We start from the raw sequence: 23,208 nt of genomic DNA, 5'->3' as shown, positions 1-23,208 counted from the left end.
CAATACTATGGTACATTTTATGCAAGTTATGCATGTTATATTATTAATGACATTTGTAGATTAATTTTGAAAATTGTCTGCTGAGTGTTTATACCTGCAGTGAAGGTGTTACAGACATGCAGCTGTTTTATGGTTGAGAAAGAAAATGGAGAAGCTAGATATGTGTTATAAATAAAGAAGTAAATAAATATAAAATAAATAAATAAATGAGAAACAGTAAGAATTACAGTGTAGGTGGAAATATTTCCCTAAGGCAGATAAAGCGGAGGATGAGAGAAGAAAGAAAATCTGGCTCGAGAGAGAGAGAGAGAGAGAGAGAGAGAGAGAGAGAGAGAGAGAGAGAGAGAGAGAGAGAGAGAGAGAGAGAGAGAATAAGAGAAGACAGACAAATATATATGGGAAAAATAAGGTTTTCCACTGGATAGGAATAGTTTAGTCATCAAATGACATCCTTTTATTTAAGCTGGTTATACTGTATATAAATGGTCAGTGTGCATGTAATTGGCCAGTAACCTTCAATCTTTTAACCTTTATTTTTCTTTTATTTAATATATGGATAGCAATTATTTTGCTAGTTTAACAAGCATGATTTGTTTTTGTTTTTTTTGCAATAAATATTTAATATTTTTCAAAGTTGAATGAAAGTAAATTCAATAAAAAAGTTGAATGAACTAATATTAAATAATTAGTTGAAAATTCAATAAAATCCATTAAAAACACACACAGGTTGTAAATTTAGTCTAAATGAAAATGTCACTTGGTTGACAAATACAGTCAGCACTACTATTTGTATTCACAATTATTGAAAACATATTGATGTGAGAGAATCTATTTTAAGGGTGAGGGCAGACTTTGATGGGTTGAAAACTAATTATATTTCTCATGCTAATGTTTTTATTATTATTATCTCTCCAATCTAATAGTACACATTATTGTGCATCTAAGTGTACACCCTATTTGTGGAAAGTGCCAGCAGTGCATGGGCCTTTCCCATCATTTGTTCTGTGTAAATAGACATTTCTTCTTCTTGTAATGGTCCATTACTTCCTGTACTCTGTGCATTGTGTTTATAACACTGAATAATTTCAGCATACTCTGTGAAAGCAAACCTTATTTGTTTTGATTTACAGAACCCAATTCCACTCCATTGTCCAGCTTTGCTTTATTGTCATTTGTCCTTACTCTCCAGGACCAAAATCTTCTTTATTTTCTTCTCTTCACTAAAGCTCACGGTGTGCTCCGAAGACAGTAGTATCAGACATTATGAATTTTTATTGATTTTGTCAAGGTAGAAACCTGAGCAGTACATGCCTTACCTCTTAGATAATTGGATAATGTTGAGAAACTCATGCCGGGAGACAGATGGCAAGAGTGTCAGAAAGCAAAGTGACACAAAAAGAAAAGAGGACTAAAAGCGAGCAGTTATGTCTGAGCTTTTCAGACTTTAATCTGAGTGCAAGAGATGATCCTGTTGGACATGCAGATGAGCATTTCTGTCGGCAAAAAAAAGAGAAACCGAGTTAACTGGAGTAAGACATGTTAGTTTTATCTTTTGCCTGCTATATCTTCTCTATGGCATTCTGATATCACCACAGCCAGAAGATAAAGAAGCAAATGACTAAGGCAAAGCAATAATAAAAAATTTCCCTCTCACCCTCTCTCTCTCTCTCTCTCTCTCCCAGGCTTAGTCACCCGCTTTATGATAGCTTATGAAATATTAGTATGATAGTACTTGACAAGCAAATAATGCCCTCTTGTTTTCTATGTTTATGTGGACCTTTTTAATTGAAAAAAGGGCAAGATGCTTCAGACATTTTCTGTTAATTAAGCAAAGAGACTTGATTAACTAATTGATGATTTTCCATTGACTACTTTGATGTTTTCCAAAATGATTATTTAATGTTTTGTAGGGTAATTAACATGTAGCACGGTCCATTAAGCCTTATTCAACAATTAATTAGAAATCTTTCTAAATGGCTGCAGAGCCAGAGATATTCCTGCAGTAACGTATGAAGATCATTTAAGGCACATTATAGAAGAAATTCCAGAATAGAATGGTTATGATTGGGATATTACATTTATACAACAATATTAAGATGCACATTAGCATATTAGACACAATATTGGCAGAATCAAACTAGTGGAGTTGTGTTTCTGAATGAATCTGTGTTTTGTTTTTTTGAATGATTCAGTTAAGTGAATAATTCAATGACTTACCTATACTTCTTTTATTCCTGAATTAATAAGGCTCCCCTATGCCCTCAATTACTATTGAGAGTGTATTGTACTAATGTTTATGATTATGAAAGAGTTATAAAGGAAAATATTCTCCCTGACAGCCCCTTTTATCCAGAAAATCTTTTGTTGCCATGGAAACACATCTTTGTAGCTCAAAAATCAAACCATTTATGTAGTGGTGTTTCTGAATGAATCAGTGTCTTTTTTTTAATGATTACGTTGAGTGAATAATTCAATGACTTACTTATATTTGTATTGCTCTTGAAAGAATAAGGCTCCACCATACCCTCAATTACTATTGCCTACATTACTCTATGAGTGAAAACAAGTGCACCAAGTGCACCAGATCATTTCCTGTGTGTCAGCAGAATATGGCATCCGCCACACTCAGTGTCCAAATTCACTCGCTCATTTTCAATCACTCATTCATTGGATTATGTTAGTTGAGTAATGTAGGGAATCGTGAATGAGGGTATGAAGGTGATTACAGATACTGCCTTATTCATTCAGGAACAAAACAAGAGAGTCATTGAATTATTCACTCGACTGAATCATTCAAAAGACAATGATTCATTCAGGAACACTGGTTCAGAGACACATAAAAGGTTTGATTCTGCTGTATTCATAAACACTGTTTTGTAGCGCAACTAGTTTTACTGCACTTTGTTATTCTTCCAGTTACAGCTAATGATTCAGAGATCTTGCACATTCATAAAAAGTATCTTGTTCCCATGTTGCAAAATAAGGTGAATGGGGGGCTATTTTGAACACAGTCGTGTTTTAAAAGAATCGGTAGAACTGAACGATTCAATGACTCACTTGTCATCTAATGTGCAATCACAGATACTCATCTCATCCTTGCAGGCTTTTCATTTCCCATAAGAGTGTAACTGTTGTGTAGCTAGTTAGTTTTGTCTGTGATATTAATCAATACAGTTCCATGGACATCAGGACGGAAATGCTGTTTTGGCTGTCTAACTGCAGCATTCGTCTTTAGCTCACCCATCTGTGGCTCTAAGACAAATGGGAGACTGATATTCCATCAAACTGACCCTCGTGCACAAACAGAGCGTCCCGCTGTGAGTTAACCACTTTATGAACAACTCCACAGTTACCACGTTCGCTTTAGAGCATGACCTCTAAATGTCTTGCGGAAAGACTCTTGGCTCCGTCTCGCGAGTCTCTCCAGCCTCTTTCTCTTTCTTCATGGGTTTAGTATTGACAGAAAAGCTGAGAGTATCCAGGTAGCGTTTTCAACCCCCGTATCTCCACATACTCTCCCATTTCTGGCCATATAAAGTTCAATTCTGTTATTTTGTGATTTAGTGTCTCTACTGGCCCTGCGTGCCGTGCCCTCGGTGGACCCGCTCATCTTGTTCTCATCCAGTCATTCGTTTTCCTGTGCACCGTGATTGGGTTATATCGAAATATTCATTCATCACACGGAACGACCTTTATTCCACTATCAATCAGAGGGTGTCGCGCGGGTAAAGGCTCTCCTCGGCGGCCCTCCCCCTCCAGCACTTCCACACAGTACAAACAGCCTGATAATGTTGTGTTGCCTGCCATCCTCTCTTATTACTGCCTTCCAACTCAGATTTATCATCTTCCCTTCCCCTTAAAATCTGTAAAAATAACCTCCGCTTTGCGAGTGTGGTTCTTTATCATCCTTTACTTTTAGGCCTCCTTCTTTTATAGTGGCCTTTAATGGGCTTCACTGATGTGCGTGCGTGAGAGAGAGTGTATTGTACTAATGTTTATGATTATGACAGAGTTATAAAGGAAAATATTCTCCCTGATAGCCCCTTTTATCCAGAAAAGCTTTTGTTGCCATGGAAACACATCTTTGTAGCTCAGAGAGCAATGATTTTTTAGTGATGAACAAAACAAAAAATATGTATCAAAATTGTCTCTGATAGGTAAAAAAAATGCTTTGTAAACTGCCACTAGACACTATTGCAGGTTCAAAATATTTGTTTGTTAATGTGTTTTCCAATAGATAGGAATCAATATTTTAGTGCAGATATTACCTGCCTCTGACAAATGGATGGAAGGGGCAAAAGCGACAGGTAAACAGGCCCATTATGGATATAATGGAATCAAATAACAAACATAATAATTCTCATTTTTTTTAAAAAAAGGAGTGACAATATTTACCCCTCCCTTCAGCATTCAGGGTTGTATCTAATGTGTATTCGATGAAATCTAGTCCATTTCCATGCGGCTAACACTATTCAGCAAGCAGAAATACCTCTGAAAACATGCCAGTGCCCAATCTACCCATTCAGTTTTGAACAGGCCTCCTATCAATTATAAAATGTCAGCGCATAAATTCTCCCTGATTTAAAAAACATGAGTGGAAGGCCATCTGATTGACTTCGCTCTGCTCCTAACAAGAAGCAATTTGTACTCCGCTATTTCCCCCAGTGAATAGATTGCATGTGGAGAGAACAAATGCGATTACTCTGAGTCTGTGTGTGCAATTTGAGTACGAGCCTGGATGTGATTCTTTTTCTATTGGGTTCAATTTTATTTATTTATTTAGGCTAAATATATTAGTAATGTGGCATGCCTCCCTGCATTCCCAACAGATGAATTTGAGTAACATCTTTTTCCATGTTGCACAAACTACAAACAATTAATATATTTATTAATACAGACATTAATAATATACAGTATATAATTCATTATAATTAATAGGCCTATGTGTGTTTGTGTATGTGTGTAGCTATAAATAATGCATGTTATAATAAATTGTTAATAAAATAAGCATTTACAAGGAAATTAATTAGGCCTACATATTAACACATGATGTTTATTTCCATTAATTTGGTGTTTAAGTAAAAGCACTATAACACGAACCCTTAAAATGTGAACCCTTAAAGTTATGATATCAGAAACATTTTTGTATAAAATAATAAGTTTAGAATCTTACTTTGGTTAGCCATGACCTTCGCTCTCATGTACGGCGCGCGCATTCAGCTCACGCCCGCAGAGCGCGCTCGTGTCAGGAGTTCTGCAGCGCGAGAGCAGCGTCTCGGTAATTAGTCACTGTTAATATTCATTTAACGGACAGCGGCTGTAATTATAAACCCGTGTTCCGTCTTATTAGCAGCTAATTTGTAGTTTACGCAGCGCCTATTGATTATACGCATGGGTTTGTTGAGAGAGGTAAAGCTCGGCTGTTTAATATGTCAGAAATAAGCTACATTTTCCTTCAGCTAATACTTTTTACTCAAAGGTTGCACGAGATTGCTGCAGACCTAATAACAATACATAAAGAGAATTCTGAAGAATCTTCATGTAACATATCTCATATATAGCAGCACTATGCCATATGTAAAAATAATGTCACCATGTCTGTTAAGCTCCAAAACAGGACAAAGAAAAACTTAAATGTTGTCATTTGTTTATTTAATGTTCCACATTTACCATCTCCATTATTAAATGGTTATTTTGTTTCAGTAGCTTATATAAAATGATCAATTCCCGTTTGCTACATATTGCATAGATATGTGGTGCTGGATGGAGTACTTACTGCTGAGATTAGTGCCCCATTACTGATAGAAGATTTATTAAATTGTGATAATAAAAGCCATTATATTGCTATTACACCCACATTAAAACAAGCCACATCATTAACTTTGATTAGACTGCAGTGGAGTTTGTGCTCTAACATAGCCATGGAAGCAAATTGCAAGTAATTTACTGCATTAAAAAAGCTGGTTAGAAGACCGTTTTAACTTAATTTGTGATTTTCAGCTGGTCATTTGCCTGCCAAATCCCACAGGTCAGATTCTGGCTGAACCCAGTCTTCTCCCATGATACTTTGCAGAGTGAAGTCTTGAAAATACTCAAGTCGGTGACTGTTCAGATGAGAGAAGAAATGTTAAGGTCCTGGTGATGTTAAGACCCATTAAAAGAAAACAAAGCATTTTAAGATTTCTAAACTTACAAGTCTGGTCCCTGTCCTTCTACTAGGTCTTCTCTGGGAACGCGATACAGAGCCTCATAGGTCCTTCCAGCTCCAGAGCCATGGATGGCATAGGAATTCATCTTATTAATGCCCTGAGGGAAATACCTCCAAGGTAGAAGTGCTTCTCCCTTCCACGTCTTGTTTTCTATATTGGCTTTGAATGATAGAGGGAGTTGTTGCTGTAACAGATTATAGCATAAATATTATTACAAAATAATAAGCTAATGGTCAAGATTAGCATAAGAGCATGTCATATCACTGCATGCTTTATCTCCCGTAATATTACATTAAGCATTACTGCATTTTAATGTTTAGACACTTGCTGTTATAAACTGTATAAACGTGACAGTAAAGGCATTGTTAAATGTATCACGATTTCAGAAATTACAGTAATATTAAGCAGCACAGTGGTCTTTAACATCTATAATAATAATCATTGTTTCTTGACCACCAAATCAGCAAATTAATTGACTGAAAATGATTTCTAAAGGATCGTGCGACACTGAAGACTGGAGTAATGGCTGCTGAAAATTCAGCTTGACTGTCACAGGAATACATTACATTTTAAAATATTCAAATATAAAAGTTATTTTAAACTGTCATAATATTTGACAGTTTTTACTGTATTTGTTTTTACTGAAAACATTAATAAACTGATGTACAATGTGTATTTTCTTACCATAAATGCATTATGTTTTACATTCAATAGCAGAATAAGATGTTGTCCATGACTGTAATATAAAAATATTATTTCAATTACACATTAGCAATGAAAAATCTTCCTGCTGCCTGATAAACACTGTAGGCTTAACTTACGGGCAGACTTCCACCTCCAGATACTGGTCAGTGTTGTTGTTTCACCACTGAAAAATTCATCAAAGAGCACAAATTGCAAAAATTGTCAGTTGGAAATTCATAGAAAATCAGTGAAAGGTAAACATTTAATTAGTGTTTCATTAACCTTTTCCTCTAATTTTAATTCAAGTTTCCACCAAAGTCTTTGATTTTTTAATTAGTCCAAGGATCAAGGTTGCATGTGTGTATGCAACATGATCAGCTGAGTGCACTAATTTGTTATCTAGTCATCTGAAAGTAAGAAACTCAATCTATAAACTAAAATTGACAAATTGGCCCTTCATTAAAAGTACAGATGAATTTACCCTCATAGTCCCAGAGACCAGGGAACGGCTCTCCAGGTGGTCCGGCTGGTGCAGGGGGGTCATTAAAGAAAGGAGCAGTCATCTGCATTAACAAACCATCCTCGCCAGGTGAGAAGCGAATCTTTACCGGATTATGATGCACAGGTAAGCTGTCCCAGGTACGTTTGATGTGGAACTCCATGACAGTCAGGAGAATACAACCAACGCAGACACTGTTAAGCATGATAAAATATTATTTTCTTCTATTAAGATCTGAAATAATAAATTACTATCTGGTTAAGTTCTCAAAAGTTGTATTCTTGTTATATGTATGTTTATATAAAGTCTAGACAGCCACAGTTATGTGCTCTTATACATCTTAAGCAGCTCAGGACACAGGACTGATATGAAATAAAGTTCAACAGTCATTGATAAGACATTAATATCTTATCTTATATCATAAACATAACACCTGATGTTATTAGAAGATCACTTCCTGATTTCACATGAACTAAGAATCCCACATAAATTTCAGTAGTCAGCCACATAGTCAGCATTAAATAAAATAATAAAATAAAGATAAATAAAAAACAGTGAAGTCTTACCTTATTCCATTACATAGAGGGTCCACATCTTGATAGTTCCTCAATTCAAGAACCAGGAAAAACCCGGAACTACATAACCGCACGGAACGCAAGCAGGTTGAAGTTTTCCGGGAACATTTTAATAAGATGCACCGCGTTCCTGGGGATGAATCTGATTGGCTCAGGTTGAATCCGAGCGTCCCTCATCATGAATCTGATTGGCTGGGAGGATCTTTAAACTACAAGGCGGAAGGATTTGGAGGTACCTATTCTTATAACATTACATTTATTTAGGTATTTCTGCTATTTTGTCATATCTGATATTACGCGGTGGAAAAGATCAGCATTTATAATTCACTTAAGTCTTATGACAGAGTGTTCAGCACGTTTATAATGAATGTTGAAATATGTGTAGCCGTTAGCATGCTAGTTAGCCAATGCAAATCTCCACCTAGATACCAATGATGCTTCATGCTGTTGCTGAGATTACACACCAGATTCGCTTCTTTTTCATTGAACCTATTGAAGAATATGCCATTTCGTTATAATCCACTTCAATAATGTACGTTTACTCGATTAGACCAAAATGATTAATGATATGGTTCTATAGAGTCAGTTAATTCAATGGTAAACTAATGCTCCTACACAAAGACAGTCTCCAGGGATCATTTGTGCTGGCTGTGTATAAACTGACTGCTTAATTGTTCCCCGCTGCATCCTACCCACCTACCGACCCACATACTAAATGTTATAATAGTTATGTTGATGATACATTTTTCAGATATGTTTGACCTAACAAAGTTTTTTGCTGTTGCAGATGCAAAAATGACAACAGAAGTCGAGTTTCTTCGAGATCAAGGTGAATTACTAGATCTCAGAAATGATTTTGTGCAGATACAAGCTCAGTTTTACAATCATGCATGTTTATCAGCACTTGAACTTTGTTTTTATGTCTTATCAGTGAATCGTTTAAACTCCGTCCTGGGTCGATATCAGGATGAATTTCCTCCTCCCTCCTCAGTGTCACAGGTTAGTTTTATGATTAAATGGCCGTTTTATTTGTTGAATTATGTAGAACAGCGCTTCCCAATGCTGTCCTGGAGAACCCCTAGCCCTGGGCTGCTTTCATGTAAAGTCATAAAGTCATGTTATTAAATGCTGAATGCACTGCAAAAGAATGAATATCTTCCTCAGTATTTTTGTCTTGTTTTCCAAAACAAATATCTAAACATCCTTAAATAAAGACACATTGATTTGACATGCAGATTGAACATATAAAGTCTTGTTTTCAGAGTAAATTGAACAAAATGCTTAAAACAAGAACAAATACCACCTCAATGGTGTATGAAATCTTATTTTCCCTTTTAATAAAGGTAGTTTTCTTGAGCCCATTGGCAAATTGTTGTTCTTGTTTTATTAAACTCGCACTGTTTTGATCAATTTCACTGTAAACAAGACTCTTTATTTCATATAATTTTATTTCTTAAGCAAATGATTTAAGAATCTTTTAGACATTTGCACTAGAAAACAAGACAAAAACAATGATGAAGATTTACTAAGGTATCATGTTCCATTTAATTTATTCTATAAGTTTTCTTAGTCTTGCCAAGGTCTTTAAAGTCTTCATTTAAATTCATAAATCTGCAGAAACCCTGAATAAAGGCTTGAAGAACTTGGGAAATTATCTGTAGACTAAAGACTTTTTTTTATTTTTTATTTTTAAAGCCAGGTGATGTGGTCATGGAATCTGCTGCTCCCTGGCTCTCAGACAGAGGGTGAGTCTCTACGGCCAATTAAAAACCTGCTACTACTGTCTCTGGCTCAAGTCCGCCACTATTTTAACCATGCATCCAGTTCGTAATAAAATAAAATCAGGCCTTTTCATGACCACCGTGTCACTGTAAATGATCTAATTTTGAAAGAGTGGCTGAAATTTGTACTGACCTTGTATGAACTGCATGTGCGCACGCATTATTATAAATGTATTGATTTATTGATAGTAGGATAGTGTTATTATAACTGTACTGCTATGTAATCCAGTATAATGGGACCCTAAATGTTAATAACCTATAATCTTAAATGTTTTACGATGTTGTTTTCTGACCTGGGTGTATGTTTTCAGTCTAATGGCTCCTCTAATAGAAGAATATGACAGGCACATACAACAGATGGAGATGCAGCTCAAGTTCTATCAGGTACACATTGCTACCCTACACAAATTCTTACACCACATTACAGTGAGGTTTTACGACTGTCAGGGCTTGATGGGGCTGATTTCATGCTGTCAGCTCTAAATTGCAGTTTAATCCCAAGTCAAGTGAATTTGTCCTATAATAAGTTTGCCATTCAAGAGTACACTTTCTCTCAATCATCCTTCTCCCACCACTCACTCATGCGCTTGTTTCTCTCTGTCAAACACTCAGAGGCAGATGACAGACGTCAAAGCAAGCCTGGAGCAGGTGGTTAAGGAAAACGAGCGGTAAGAGCTTTCGAATGGATTTCCTGCTGATTTCTCCATCCAGCCACTGATTTATTATCAGAGTCAGTCAGTGCTAACAGCTTCTGCTCCGCAGGATGAGGTGGCTTTGGTAATCACAGCCCACCCTTTATGTAAATGAACTTTATTTGTGGGAGAAAATTTTGTGCCCCAATCTAGAGTAGGGCCATATGATTACTGTGATGTGAAAATCGCTATAAAAACTATATATTTTATATTTGTTTAATATATATTATAAATTATAATTGTACATTTAAAAATTGTATAATTGTATAACGTGGAATTTCACAGTATTTGCCAAACTTTGGATGAATTAATCAAAAGTAGGTTAATGCACTAAAATCAAACTACCATATGGACTAGTTTTTGAGAATATTGGGCCGTAAAAATGCTATTTAAATATGGATCCTGCATGTTCTGCGTGTCTCTGTGTGAATGAATGGCATAGACGCACGGTTTCATTTACTATACACATGCTGAAGCGTGTGCACTTGCTGTTTTCAGCCTCTGCTGGTTCAATATACGAGTACATGAACACATGAACATAATCTCTAGAACTGCCCTGAGGGTCACTTTATGAGCATTTTACTGTTTCTTTTGAGAAAACTATGGTCATATCATATACAATCAGAAACTAAAGGTCTTTACAGCCACCCTTAAAAATAAAAGCTTGCTTTAACTTGAAGAAACTGTGACAGAAATATATTACTTAATATACTGATAGTGTAAATAATACAATTATTATTAAAACATTATTTTTAAGGAATATTTCCCAGAAAAATGTAAATACACAAAGTATTTCTGAAAAAATTAAATAATAAATATTTTTTTTTTTTATAAAAAGATCTAATTGTCAGTGTTGTATAGTAATAGAACAAAAAAAAAAAAGACAATTTAAAGGGATAGTTCGCCCAAAAATGAAAAGTCTGTCATTTACTCACCCTCAAGTAGTTCCAAACCTGTATGAAAGTCTATGTTCTGCCGAACACAAAGGAAGATATTTTGAAGAAAGTTTGTAACCAGGCTGTTTTGGGCTTCCATAGTAGGAAAAAAAAATACTATGGAAGTCAGTGGTGCCCCAGAACTGCTCTGTTTCCCCACATTCTTCAGAATATCTTCCTTTATGTTCAGCAGAACAAAGACATACAGGTTTGGAACTGCTTGAGGGTGAGTAAATGACAGACTTTTCATTTTTGGGTGAACTATCCCTTTAAGCAATTAAACAACAGATCCAACATTATTTACATGAAAAAGGAAAAATCTTAAATCATGGGCATTTATTTAATGATTAAATTAAAATATTAAAATTAACTGAAAAACTATAAACCTTGCTTTTAAACGCATCTACTTTCTTCCGATACTGGTTTAATCTATTACCAATCTATTACTAGGACCTCAAAGTCATGAAAGTCAGTTAATATTTCAGAACAAATTAAAGCATATCCGCAGATAATTCCCAAAGGTTTACGAAGGTTGACTTTTTGCAGTAACTGTGGATATTAATTTTTATTTGCAGGCTTCATGCAGAGCAGAGAATGTCCATTGAAAAGCAGTTGCAGTCTCTATCCACTGGAACTGGAGGAGATGGGACAGCGGACGCAATCGCCATTAGCAATCTCGAGGAACAGGTCAAGTGTGCCGTGGAGGTGAATATCTAGACCTGTTCCAAAAACGCCTCTAAACTCCCATGAGTTGGTCTGTGGCACCACAAACCCGCAGGCACTTTCTCGGCCCTGTATTCCAACTCTCTTCCTGTGCAAAGGGTGGAGAGGTGATCCGGGGTTATTCCTGCTTAAAAGCTTCGTTCTTTAGTTAATACGTGATGAGACGGTGCAGGTCGTGTTGTGCTGAGGGAAAGGGTTTTAATCAGCGTGGAGTATGCTCCAGTTGCTCCTGAGGATTACATATCAACACTTGACATTACAGAGTAATGAGATATTAGTGCGTCACTCATCAAGCGTTCCACTTTCAGCCCGACATTGCGCATCTTTGCCCTTCTTTAGGGAGCAGTTCACCAGAATGTTATGTTGCAAATCACATCTAAACCTCTCTAGAGAGCGCATCAGTTAAGTCAAGTCTCAAGTGACTTATTTTTGAGTTTGTGGACTTTCTTATTCATATTCACATTTCTAATTTCCTAATTAACTGAGAATTAAATAATTAGCTGTAAATGAAACATCCAGTGAGACATCTCTCTGCCTCTTTCTCATCGATAAGATGGTAATACAGAAAGGAAGCGAAAAGAAGAATATTAACTGCATGGCTATATTATATTATAATTATATTTATCTGTTATATATTAGTATATACTGGATGTTTTCCAATATCAAATATGTAATATTGTGAATATTTGCAAACTGTGTGCTAGTTTTCCACTACTTGTTTTGCAAAAAGAATGAGAGCATAAAGACTAAAATATTTTTATAGCATCTCTGTTTTAAAACTAATTAGCAAAAAGGGTGATATATCTGGGAATATGATTCACTCATGCAAATCAGCTTTTGCAAACTGTCCGTTTTAATGAATCGGTTTCAATTCAACAGTTAATTTGCATTAATGCTCAAGAGTATTCACGGACATTTTACATTTTGAAACGTTTTTATAAAAACAAGTCAATTTGCGTCAAAATGAAATTGAAATGCCTCCCGAGTCATAGCCAAAACATTTATAAACTTTAATTGCTGTAGTTATAAAAAAACCTCTTGCATTCACCGTATTTACACCAAAATATAATTGTTACTGTAATTAAGCAAATGTCAGTAAACATGATTTATTTTTCCTCCTTTATGCTTTTCAAAACAACTTAATGTGCAAGAGAAATATGCATATTCCCTGCCAATAAATCTCATGACCTTGACATTGCTAGCATCATAATTAAATTCTCTACAAGTTGAGCTACAGTATAAAGTTCTAAATTAAATACAGTTTACATTGCGTCTCAGATAGCAGTGGCATTCGGAGACATGTTTAGAGACACATTCATAAAAGGCCACAATCATAGTCTGTGCCTTCTGTATATGTGTCTCCAGGAGAAAGAACGGGCTCTTCAGATGTGGCAGACAGCTTCACAGGAGTTGGATCGACTTCAGACCCAGTACCAGAGCTCCATAAGCGACGGACAAATGCACGCAGTTGAACGGCAACATATGCAGGTTACAGTGTTGTTTACATACTAACACTTTCACATGTTTCAGTCTATTTATAATGCATGTGGGAGGTCATAGATTTCTTTTTGAACTCAACAGCACATATTTGGTGTCCATACGCATATTTGGCTAACCCTAACATCCTCTTTAATTTTCTCACATATCTCTAGAATATGTAATATGATGATTGAACACTAGACGGCAGTGTTTAACTACATACAGGCACAGTTAACTGAACAAACAGGCCTGCAGCTTTTTCCAACCATTATACATAAACCAGAAGGCATGCCGGACTGAATTATTTGAAAATATGAATTCCGTATTAGCTGTTGGCTGTAAAATAATGGCTTAATTGTGGCTTGAAGCTTATTATAATACACACATACATTAATTATTGAAATGCTTTGTCTGTGCTCCTACTGACAATCACTGTACTGTTTTAGAATCAGCTGGCGCAGGTTCAGCAACACAGCCAGAAGCTCCAGCTGACCAATCAGAAGCTGGAATCAGTAAGACTTCCTTATTCAATATGTAAACAATACTGGTTCAAATCTACGGCCTGGTTTCACAGGCAGGGTTTAGGTTTAACCAGGATTACACTGGTAAAACTGATGTGTTCGATTTACTTCAAATATATATGCACCATTTTTGCATCATACTTTTTAAGTAAAATAACAAAGATAATTTTTGTTATATGAACTTAAATATTTGAATTCACTCAACATTCTTTACTTAAAACATGCAATATGATATAATCTACTAAGTAATTTCAAGTTGTGTTACCTTAACATTTAAACATTAAAAATATAATTAATTGACTTGAACCAAAATAACATTTTAACTTATTTTAGATCTTCAACTATTGGTCTGCTTACTGCACTGCTACATTTAACTCAGTCACTATAAAATGTACTTAATGTAGCACTGAAATATAACATGCTATTAAAACATGTGGTTCACTTGCAAACATGAACGTAAGCAAGTAGACCGCTTGTCATCCTTTTCAAATATGTCCACTCAATATAATTATTACCCAAATTAACACGGAGACCTCAATACTAGTTGGTACACCATACACAATGACAGTGACAATCAGTGGATAGTGTTTGAGTATGAATGGGTCATTTTTGAATAGAAAATGAACTCCAGATGTCAGAAAACAGTAAGTTGCTAAACCTAACGACATAAGCAACCATAAAATCTTTCGGATGAGACGTTAAACCGAGGTCCTGACTCTCTGTGGTCATTAAAAAATCCCAGGATGTCTTTCGAAAAGAGTAGAGGTGTGACCTCGGCATCCTGGCCAAATTTCCCCATTGGTCTGTGACCATCATGGCCTCCTAATCATCCCCTTACACTGATTGACTTCATTACTCTGTCTCCTCTCCACCAGTAAGCTGGTGTGTGGTGGGCGTTCTGGCGCACTATGGCTGCCGTCGCATCATCCAGGTGGATGCTGCACACTGGTGGTGGACGAGGAGACACCACCCCTCACAATGTAGAGCGCTTTGAGTGCTTAGAAAAGCAGAAAAGCGCTATATAAATGTAATGAATTATTATTATTATTATTAAAATAGTGTAAATACAACTCTAAAACTGTGAAAATATTAACCTTTTTAATTATTCATGCCCCAGTGCATAATGGGAAAAACGGGACCATAACTTAAAGAATCCTTGTAAACATAAACAATTATACTTATAAGTTCAAACTTTAATTTCTACAAGCTTAAATTGAGTAATATTATAGAATTTACTTACTTTTTTTAATTATTGCCTGAACTATAATATTTAATGTAGAAATTACATTTGTTTTTATGTAGTATTTACTTCACCACAAAATCATTTTTCTTAGTGTAGGCCATAGTTCAGTTAGAATATTTAATTGTCTTTTATAAACGTGCCTTACAAAATAACATTGCTTGTGTGCATCTTGAGACAAAACAACGCCACTGATATATTTTAAGATCAGTCAGTGGACATTTCTTTGAGTTAAAACAGCCCAGACATGCATTTTAGTCTGGGACTAGGCTTAAGCCTTGTCTGTGAAACCAGTACAATCTACTGTACTTTCCCCTGTTTATATTGTGCTGTTCCATTTGGTTTTATCAGATTTATTCTACTGAAATAATCTTCCATGATTTTTGTTTGTTTGTTTGTTTTACAAAATGTCATTTTCTCCAGCTTTGAAATAATTGATTTTTTTATTGATTTTTTTTTTCTAACTTTCTTGTCTCTTTTTTCACATAATTAAATCATAACAATATTTTTAATGTTTATTTTTGTATTTATTTGGTGAATAAATAAATACCTTATCCCATATATATGTCATCAGCCACGTTTCATGATCCAATCATACCCAAGTAGATAAAATCAATCCCCTTTTCCCACTGAAAATTGATTTATCAAAAAATATGTTGAGAAATATTGTTTAACATGTTTATGAAAGGGTTTCTTTAGTGAACTCATTGCCATGTACAGTGAGTTGTTATGCAATAGTTTAAAGGTTTAATCCTTGTGCTGTCTTGGTCACAAGCTTTTTTTCACACTAGTCAGAATGCCACCTTGGTTGGTTGAGGATAGAAATACTACTCTATTCGTTAATATTTAATGAGCAGTGTAGCTCTCACACACCCACCTTTTTCACACCTATCCCATCTCGACCTCCAAAACCCCTCCATCCTGTCCTTCGTCCTTTATACTTGCGAATTTCTTTGAAGTGTGTGTGTTTGGCGTAATGCCCGGCCGGCGTTCATGTCTGTCCTGTCACACTCAGACCAATCAGCAGTTCCTGAAGACGGTGGCGGAACAGAGCAGTGAGCTGGAGGAGTTACGCAGCCAACTCAGGTAGCGTTCCAGATGGCCAACCCTTTAAGACTTAACCTTGACTTGAGTTTGGCTCATGTGTTTATAATTCAGTCAGCTCATTGTGTTTCTCATGATTTTAACACAACTTAAGTGCAGTCACATTTACTCCAGAAGATTGAAAAAAAATGTGTTTTTGCTCTTGAAATGCCTCTAAAACTTTCTGATTTTAGAAGATTGGTGTATTTGTTTTCCTGACATCTTATTATTCTATCAATAAGAAGAAATAAAAAGGTCAAAATTTAGAAAGTACTAAAAAGATCAGCTTTGTGTGTGTGTGTGATGTTTCAGGCAAGCAAAGCTTGAGCAGAGATCTTCTGCGACTAAAGTGGAGGAGATGACCAGACTCCTGCAGAATGTCCAGGATCAGATGCAGAGGAGGGTGAGAGGCAGACAGCTTGCGTACACTGTTAATGTTGCTATTATTGTGCTTATGTAATTTCTTCTAATAATGTCATGTTTCTGTAATGGTGCAGGAAGAGGATGCAGCAGAAGCTCAGGGTAGAGAAGAAGCATCTGATCGGAGACTTCAGCAACTACAAGCAGCACTGAAGCAGCTAGAAGCCAGGTGAAGTTTAATATAGAAGTCAATACGATTTTTTAAAGAAATTAATACTTAAATTCAGCATGGATCTGTAAAATTAATCAAATAAGATGGTGAAGACCATGTTATAATGGTAGAAAAGGTTTGTTTCAAATTAATGCTGTTCTTTTGAACTTTCTATTCATCATAGAATAATTAATAAAACACACAGTAACGCAATTTACACAAAAATAAGGATATGACCATAATAATAATAATAATAATAAATGTTTCCTGAGATTCAAATCAGCATATTATAACGATTTCTGAAGGATCATGTGACACTGAAGACTGGAGTAAAGGCTGCTGAAAATTCAGCTTTGCATCACAGCAATACTTTTAAGTTTAAAATGTTAAAATAGAAAACAACTATAATATTTTACATTATAGTACTATTTTTATGTACTGTTACAGTATAATATTATATTATTTTACTCTGTTTTATTAAATAAATGCAGTCTTGGTGAGCATAAATTATTTAATTTTTTTTGAAAAACCAACCCCAAACTTTTGAAAAGTTAATGTACATGTGAAGTTTTAGAACAAATTTTAAAAACTGACCCAGCCTCCAAAAACGAAAAGATTTTAAAAATATATATATATTTTCTTATTGAAAATATGGATGGATATGTTATTTTATTCATGTTTTTTTTTCAGACTCAAAACTGCAACGCAGGACTCTGAGTCAGTGCGCAGGAAGCAGACTGATTGGGAGCGGCAAGTGGGAGAACTGCAGGGTCGCTGCGCCTCTCTGGAAGAGGAGAAATTTGAAGCTCTCGGTCGCCTCCGCAACTCCATCCAGCTGGCTGAGGAAGCCTCCCTTCAGAGAGAACAGGTCACGCTTCAAATAAACACCGCACAGGCCCAATTCAAGAGCTCTTCTATCCGTACCTCTACCTGACTTCACAATCTAAAATGATTTTGGTGTGTTTATAATATGTTACTCTAGGCTCAGCTGAGGGAGAAACAGAGAGCAGAAGAGCTGGAGAAGATGAAAGATGCCATGAAGCAGCTGATCCAGGATGCTGCCATGCGCACCAGGAAAGAGGTGATCACTGCTAATGTTATTGAACTTTCAAAGGGAGACAACAGAATACAGCATCAGGCCTACTCAGACACATTAAATTAGGTTTACGCTCCAACCCTAGTGAGCCTACCTAGACAATATTTTATGCACCATGGAGGAGCATTTTTATAGTTCCCATAACTATTGGTGGAAACGCACGCTTTTTTAGCGTGTTCGCACTGCAGGAACTAGGATTTTAGTTTAGAGGAATGCCTTTTAAATAAAGCTAGTTTCAAACAACGCCCTACCATGTTCTTACCATTGTTATTATCCTTACAATATCTTACTATTTTATCAATGTGTGTGTGGCAAAAGCTTGAGTTTGGCTTACCTGTCGAGAAGAAACTCTGCAAGTTGAGCATCTCAATTGAAACTCAAACATTTGATCAAATTCCTCCATCCTGTTGTCTGCCTCTCTTTGGCAAGCCTATGAATTTTAGCTTGCACTTCTGTAACCAAATCTGAATTTCTTTTCTCACAATCTTTAACAGCATTAAAGATTAAAAGCAAATGTACTTCCTTGAACCCTGTAGAGCTCTATAGCCAAAAATAGCCTGACTGTTAGCACTGGCACAGCATGGTTATGGCACAGTCAAATCAGCGTCATTCTAGTTTCTAATTTTAGTGCTTTGACATTCAGCTAATCTGTGATCACAGCATACATATATTGTTATTTGCATCTTTGAGTGTGGCTCGTAATACTGAATGTTTTCTTTTCCTCCTTTTATAGGTAGAGAGTGTTCGTAAGCAGTGTAACGTTCAGATTCATCGTATGGCTGAGGAGCTTTCTGCCTTGCAACTGGTGACACATTCATCATTCATATGTACAGCTGTGTATAGCTACAACTGTCACCATTGCATATCAACATATCTGCTGTGGTTGTGTGTGTAGGAATGTGCCGATAAAGAGACACAGATTGAAAGAGCCCATCGGGAGAGAAAAGCTGTGGAAGAGGAGCTGGAGAAGGTGAAAATAAATGCACATTTTTACTCACACATAATTAACTGTACCAAGGCTGTATGTTGCTGTGATATTATCATATTTAAAGGGAGAGTTACTCACCCTCAAATTGTTCCAAATTAGTACAAGTTTATTTCTTCTGTTGAACACAAAAGACAATATTTTGAAAAACCAAATAGTTGACGGCAGCCATTGACAGCATGGAAATACAGTGGAAGTCAATGGCTACCGTTAACCAGCATTTTTCTAAAAAAAATTGTGTTTGTGTTGTAGGTCTATAAAGAAGGCCGAGTTGGAGAGCCTGAGATGAGGAAGATGGAGGCTCTCCATCAGAGATGTTTAAATGCTGAACGACTGAAGGACGAAATGCAGCTCACACTCAACAGCACTAAAAACAAGATGAAGAAGATGGAGATGGAGTGAGAACACGCACACACACTCATAAACTAGATAGAGGGCAAATATAAGGGTGCATCCATAATAGTTTGTTGCTTCCCCTGTGCTTGTGTAGGTATTCGGAGGAGCTGTCGCGCTGTCAGGAGGAGGTGCGGAGGCTGCAGTCCACGCTGACGAGTGCAAGACAGGAGAGTACAGCCATCAGTGAGGAGAGACTCACGCTGCAGCAAGAGAACCAGCAACTGCACAGAGACATGGAGGCACTGCGCAAAGAGTGTGCGCTCGCTCAGAGACGTGCCAAACAACAGGTTACAAAGAATTGCATTCTCATTTACAGTCATACAAAGCTGTTGTTTGCCCTTAAAGGGATTTAAATTTACTCTCATTCACATCAATTGAATCTTGCATGACTGTATTTCTAATGTGGAACAGAAAATATATATAGTGTATCTAATTTATTTATTTGTTTGTTTGTTTCATTGTCCATACAGTGGGTTCCCCATTGATTTTGGACCCAATTATTTCTATTGTTTGGGGAAAAAGAGAAACATTCTTCAAAATGTGTGTGTGTGTGTGTGTGTGTGTGTGTGTTTGTTCCATAGAAGAAAGTAATATTTGAAACAACATAAGAAAAAAGTGTTTTTGGGTGAACTATACCTTTAAAGGTTGTGTCATAGAAAACCAGATTTCTGACATTGATGTCACAACTGTGAGCACATTAGCAGGACTTATTCAGGAACCTGGCCCAACCTGATGAACAACAATGTGAACTACACTGATATGCATAGGTGAACCAATCATAACAGCGGTCATTTACATAAAGTTGTACAAGGAATAGTTCACCCAAAAATCTGTCATCAGTTATTCAGCCTTTTTTTATTCCAAACACACGTCGTCATCAACACAAATTATATTTTTCATCAAACTTTAGAGATTTCTGTCGCTCCATTGAAAGTCCCAAAACTTTCATGATTTAAAAAGCTCATTAAAACATCATAAAAGTAGTCCACTAGAATTGAGCAGTTTAATCAGTGATCTTAAAAAAACAGATTTACTTTATATGATAAACAGATTTAAAGCTCTTTTTCACGTATAGACACTGATCAATGCGCATACATAGAGCACATCAAATTTGGTAAACAAAAGCTCAAACACAATTGCTTGATGTGCATAAACAAAAGAGGTTTGCTCTGGCATGTCATGTAAGTACGGTTAAGTTTCCTTTTACCATATTTGATGGAATGGATTTTCAGGGTCAGAAATATCTCAGGTTTCATATCTTAATTTGTGCTTCCAAGATGGTTTTCAATGCCTTCTGTGTGAGAAATTAATAACAGAATGAAATTTTTGTCTGAACTAACCTTTTAAGGCACTAGAACAGCATGTGCAATTCTAATGTTCAGAGATCATCTCAAATAGTCTAATAAAAAACTAACTTTTAGTCCAATAAAACATTATAAATGGACTTTAGGGGAAAAATAGAAGCACTAGAAGTGTAGGATATGGCATCTTACACAGGTTTTTGTTTGCGTGTGTAGGTGTCTTCGATGCAGCAGGAGCTGTGTGTGAAGGAGCAGGGTTTGGAGTCCAGGCTGAGAGAGATGGAGGAGAGCAGTAAAAACGCCAGCGCCGGTTTGACCCGACTGCTGCTCGCTCAACAGAAAACCATCAGCCGCTACAAAGACGAGGCCAAGAACCTCACACAGGCTTTCCAGCAGAAACTCAACAGCCTCAGGTGAACGCTCACTTGACATGCACAGATCCCACAGAAGTATTGTTTGGCAAGGCAAAAATCACTATTACTGTTCCTCATATTTAGGGTTAGTGATCTTGACAGACCACTAAGTATTAAACTTTGGTATGTAACTCATCCTGCACAGTCAAACTGATGTGAATGATACCCAGAACACCCTATCATGGCTGAAACATGTTCCTCAGTTCCTGGAGGGCCGGAGCCCTGCAGAGTTTAGATGCAACCCTAATTAAACACACCTGATCCAGCTAATCAAGTCCTACAGGCTTATTTGAAAATTACATTGTTTGGGCTTTGGAGCAGGGTTGGAACAAAACTCTGCAGGGCTGCGGCCCTCCAGGAACTGAGTTTGACACTCCTGATATAATGTGAATTTATTGAATAAAGCAAGTCAAATCTGGATCGCAGCATCAGGAAGGCTCAGTTAAAATGACTATGATCATGGCAGGTCAGAGCTGAACAGACAGAAACAGCGTGCTCAGGAACTGGAGATCCAGATGGAAGCTGATCATCAGAAGATACTGGAGGTGTGTATTTGCAGTTTTGTTTCTACTTGGAAAGATGTTGTGTGCTATATATGATTGAATTTCTTTTGGGTTTCCAGTGAGTCATGTTATATCACTTTTACTGCTAGTATGAGAGGCAGGTTTCAGAGCAGCAAGAGAAGAACACGCGTCTACAGAGGCGTCTTACTCAGGCAGAGCAACGTGCGGCCAGTGCATCACAACAGGTATACACACCATACTGGATATCTACACACTTCCTGCCTATGCAACAGTGGCCACTCAGTTTTTCAGTAGCCTTGGTTCTGGAAGTATTTTTCTTATTGGGATTTTTTTTTTTTTTAAATGGTGTTCCTTTTAGAGTTATAATCCATGAACCAAACGGCTACAAGGGCAATCACAAAACATTACAGACTTTGATTTAAAACTAAAAAAGTACAAGACTGTGTACTTTACTGGAAAGAACTACTATGAAGCGTATATATTTTTTTTGGCATAAATTGCAATTCTCAGATTGGAGATTTTTTTGCATAATCATGGGTGATATAGTTTTTCACCAGGAATTCTGCCGTTCAACAAGATTACTTAATCAATGGTACATGCTGTCAGTCTGAATTATTTCTGTGTATTTTTTTTAACAACCCTGTAGATCACAGTATAGGTCTGTTTTTAAATGTTTGTAAATTATCGTTAAAAATCAGTTCCTCTAATAGAGAAGCCATCTAAACTACTGTTTCTGTTTCAGCTGAGTGCGATATCACAAAGGAGAAAAGCTGCATCCATGATGGATCTTGAGACTTTATCATAAATAAACAGGAGCTGGTTTTGGTCACATCATCTCCCTGATCAGTTTGTTTTTGGGCTTCACAGTGCCTAGAGCTTTCACGGGCAGGTTTCCCCTTGTGTTCATTGACAATTAGTGTAATAAAAAAAAGGTTGAGTTCACCACTAACCATTGAGGAAAATATTATAATCACCGCTTTGGGAGAAATGTCACCTAAAAAATTAATTGGCTACCGCTAAATGAAATTCTTTGGCTAAAGTAATGTCATTTTTGTCTTAATGAATGTAAAAATGACCAGATTTAAATGTACTGTAATGGAATCACTTTGACACAAAGACGCCGGTGTCAAAGTTACTATCAAGCCAAAGTTTCTTCTTGTTTTTCTTGGAATTCTACTTGTTGCACAAATTACCAATAATACAAATGTTTTTAAAACTGAGTGCAGATGGGTTGTCTTCCTAGAACAGATTTTGTTCTGGTTAGCTTGTGCCATTGTAAGAATTGACCAATAAATGCAATAATTTATACCAAAGGGTTGTTGAATGTTTGATTCTGAGTGCTTTACAGACATTCTACCGTGCAGACTTCTCAGAACATTCACAGCTTAATTACCTGCAGGCAGGTGTAGACTGCATTTTTCCATATTTCAAGTTACTTCAAAAACCCTTGCATTTTTGCACCCTTTTTCTTTTCCCAAACAATGTAAACAAATTGCTTCAC

At 36.4% G+C, this 23,208-nt stretch overlaps 2 protein-coding genes across 3 annotated transcripts; one reads left to right on the top strand and one right to left on the bottom strand.

Annotated features, from left to right (window-relative positions):
- Positions 1 to 5,654: 5,654 nt before the first annotated feature.
- On the bottom strand, positions 5,655 to 7,556 carry LOC306872734 (UPF0462 protein C4orf33 homolog). Its single transcript, XM_079421494.1, has 5 exons — positions 7,375 to 7,556; positions 7,031 to 7,070; positions 6,894 to 6,945; positions 6,194 to 6,393; positions 5,655 to 6,104 (listed from the first exon to the last, which is right to left on the bottom strand). The coding sequence occupies exons 1-5, from the start codon at positions 7,553 to 7,555 to the stop codon at positions 6,005 to 6,007; spliced, it is 573 nt and encodes a 190-aa protein (XP_079277620.1). The 5' UTR covers position 7,556; the 3' UTR covers positions 5,655 to 6,004.
- Positions 7,557 to 8,141: 585 nt separating this feature from the next.
- sclt1 (sodium channel and clathrin linker 1) lies at positions 8,142 to 23,017 on the top strand. 2 transcript variants are annotated; one of them, XM_079422565.1, is made up of 22 exons: positions 8,142 to 8,199; positions 8,755 to 8,796; positions 8,899 to 8,966; positions 9,663 to 9,712; positions 10,060 to 10,132; positions 10,361 to 10,416; positions 11,951 to 12,080; positions 13,464 to 13,586; positions 14,024 to 14,089; positions 16,354 to 16,424; positions 16,734 to 16,824; positions 16,919 to 17,010; positions 17,683 to 17,860; positions 17,975 to 18,073; positions 18,822 to 18,893; positions 18,984 to 19,058; positions 19,326 to 19,471; positions 19,564 to 19,756; positions 20,987 to 21,183; positions 21,650 to 21,728; positions 21,836 to 21,931; positions 22,450 to 23,017. In XM_079422565.1, the coding sequence occupies exons 2-22, from the start codon at positions 8,763 to 8,765 to the stop codon at positions 22,510 to 22,512; spliced, it is 2,052 nt and encodes a 683-aa protein (XP_079278691.1). In that variant the 5' UTR covers positions 8,142 to 8,199; positions 8,755 to 8,762; the 3' UTR covers positions 22,513 to 23,017. The 2 variants fall into 2 exon arrangements, with proteins under 2 accessions (XP_079278691.1, XP_079278692.1); XM_079422566.1 differs by having other exon boundaries at positions 8,189 to 8,231.
- The last annotated feature ends 191 nt before the right edge of the window (positions 23,018 to 23,208 follow it).

The sequence above is a fragment of the Barbus barbus genome (assembly GCF_936440315.1).
Source record: "Barbus barbus genome assembly, chromosome: 7".
Taxonomy (NCBI): domain Eukaryota; kingdom Metazoa; phylum Chordata; class Actinopteri; order Cypriniformes; family Cyprinidae; genus Barbus; species Barbus barbus.
Note: the sequence above shows the minus strand (reverse complement) of the source record. Positions and strands in the feature narration are given on the sequence as shown.